The sequence below is a fragment of the Galeopterus variegatus genome, unplaced genomic scaffold (assembly GCF_000696425.1).
Source record: "Galeopterus variegatus unplaced genomic scaffold, G_variegatus-3.0.2 Scaffold8518, whole genome shotgun sequence".
Taxonomy (NCBI): domain Eukaryota; kingdom Metazoa; phylum Chordata; class Mammalia; order Dermoptera; family Cynocephalidae; genus Galeopterus; species Galeopterus variegatus.
In genome coordinates, this window is record NW_007734629.1 from 37483 (window position 1) to 38637 (window position 1155).

The following is a 1155-nucleotide window of genomic DNA, read 5'->3' on the forward strand; positions in this document are numbered from 1 at the left end:
CCCGGTGGGGCGGCAGCCAGGACAGGCGGTGCTGCCGGGGTCGCTGCTCCACTGACCCCTCCTGCCCCTTAGGCAGTGACCTACAGAGCTCACACTGCACGCTGGAGGAGGCCTGTGAGGACCTGGACTGGGACACTGAGAGGGGCCTGGAGGCTGTGGCCTGTGACACTGAAGGCTTCATGCCACCCAAGGTCATGGTGAGGCCTGGCACCCCGGAGTGCACCTCTGTGCCTTTTCCTCTGAGAGCCGGACTGGCTCTTCCGGGACCGTGCGCCCCCACGGGTTGCCTGGCTGGCGCGGGCAGGGCAGGGGCATCTTGCAGGGCTCCGCCCTGGGGCTGCCTGGCAGCATGAGGGCAGCACCCTGGGACTTTCCCCACCCCTTGGCTCTGGGGTGGGCCTGGGGGCCACTGAGCTGACCCCTCGTCCTCCCCAGCTCATCTCCTCCAAGGTGCCCAAAGCGGAGTACATCCCGACCATCATCCGCAGGGACGACCCCTCCATCATCCCCATCCTCTACGTGAGTGCCCTTCTCCCCGTACGTGTCCCCATGTGCCGCTGCCCGACGCAGGGCACCGGTCCCCCAGTGTGCCTGGGGGGGTGCCGTCTGAGGGGGCTCTGATGTTGCCTTGTCTGTGTCCCCAGGACCATGAACATGCGACTTTCGAGGACATTCTAGGTATGTGCCCTGCTGGCCTCCGACCTCTGGTCCTGGGCTGGGAGCGTGGGCAGAGGCCGTGGTGGCCCTGGAGCGGGGGTGGGGGTGGCGCTCACCCCGGCTTGTCCACAGAGGAGATCGAGAAGAAGCTGAGCGTGTACCACAAGGGCGCCCGCATCTGGAAGATGCTGATCTTCTGCCAGGTAGGGCTCGAGCCGCCCTTCCGTCCCGAGGCTGCGGTGCACGCGGGCACGTGTGAGAGGCGCGCCTCCCTGTGAGTCCCCCGGCCCACCCCGGAGCCCTGACCGCTGTCTCTCCAGGGAGGCCCTGGACACCTCTATCTGCTTAAGAACAAGGTGGCCACCTTCGCCAAAGTCGAGAAGGAAGAGGACATGATCCAGTGAGAGGGAGCGGGCGGCCCGGGCTGGGGAGGCTGGAGGCGGAGTCCTGGGCCCTCGCGTCCCTGCCCGTGTCCCCCCACCTGCACCTGCGTCCCCA

At 67.5% G+C, this 1155-nt stretch overlaps 1 protein-coding gene across 1 annotated transcript in view; it reads left to right on the forward strand.

The window, feature by feature from the left end:
* NSMF (NMDA receptor synaptonuclear signaling and neuronal migration factor) overlaps positions 1 to 1155 on the forward strand; it is a 10631-nt gene that overhangs the window by 6912 nt on the left and 2564 nt on the right. The window contains exons 6-10 of the mRNA XM_008592943.1: positions 73 to 197; positions 436 to 519; positions 645 to 678; positions 790 to 860; positions 978 to 1057. Of these exons, the coding sequence (XP_008591165.1) occupies positions 73 to 197; positions 436 to 519; positions 645 to 678; positions 790 to 860; positions 978 to 1057 (394 nt within the window). The remainder of the gene's footprint in view (positions 1 to 72; positions 198 to 435; positions 520 to 644; positions 679 to 789; positions 861 to 977; positions 1058 to 1155) is intronic.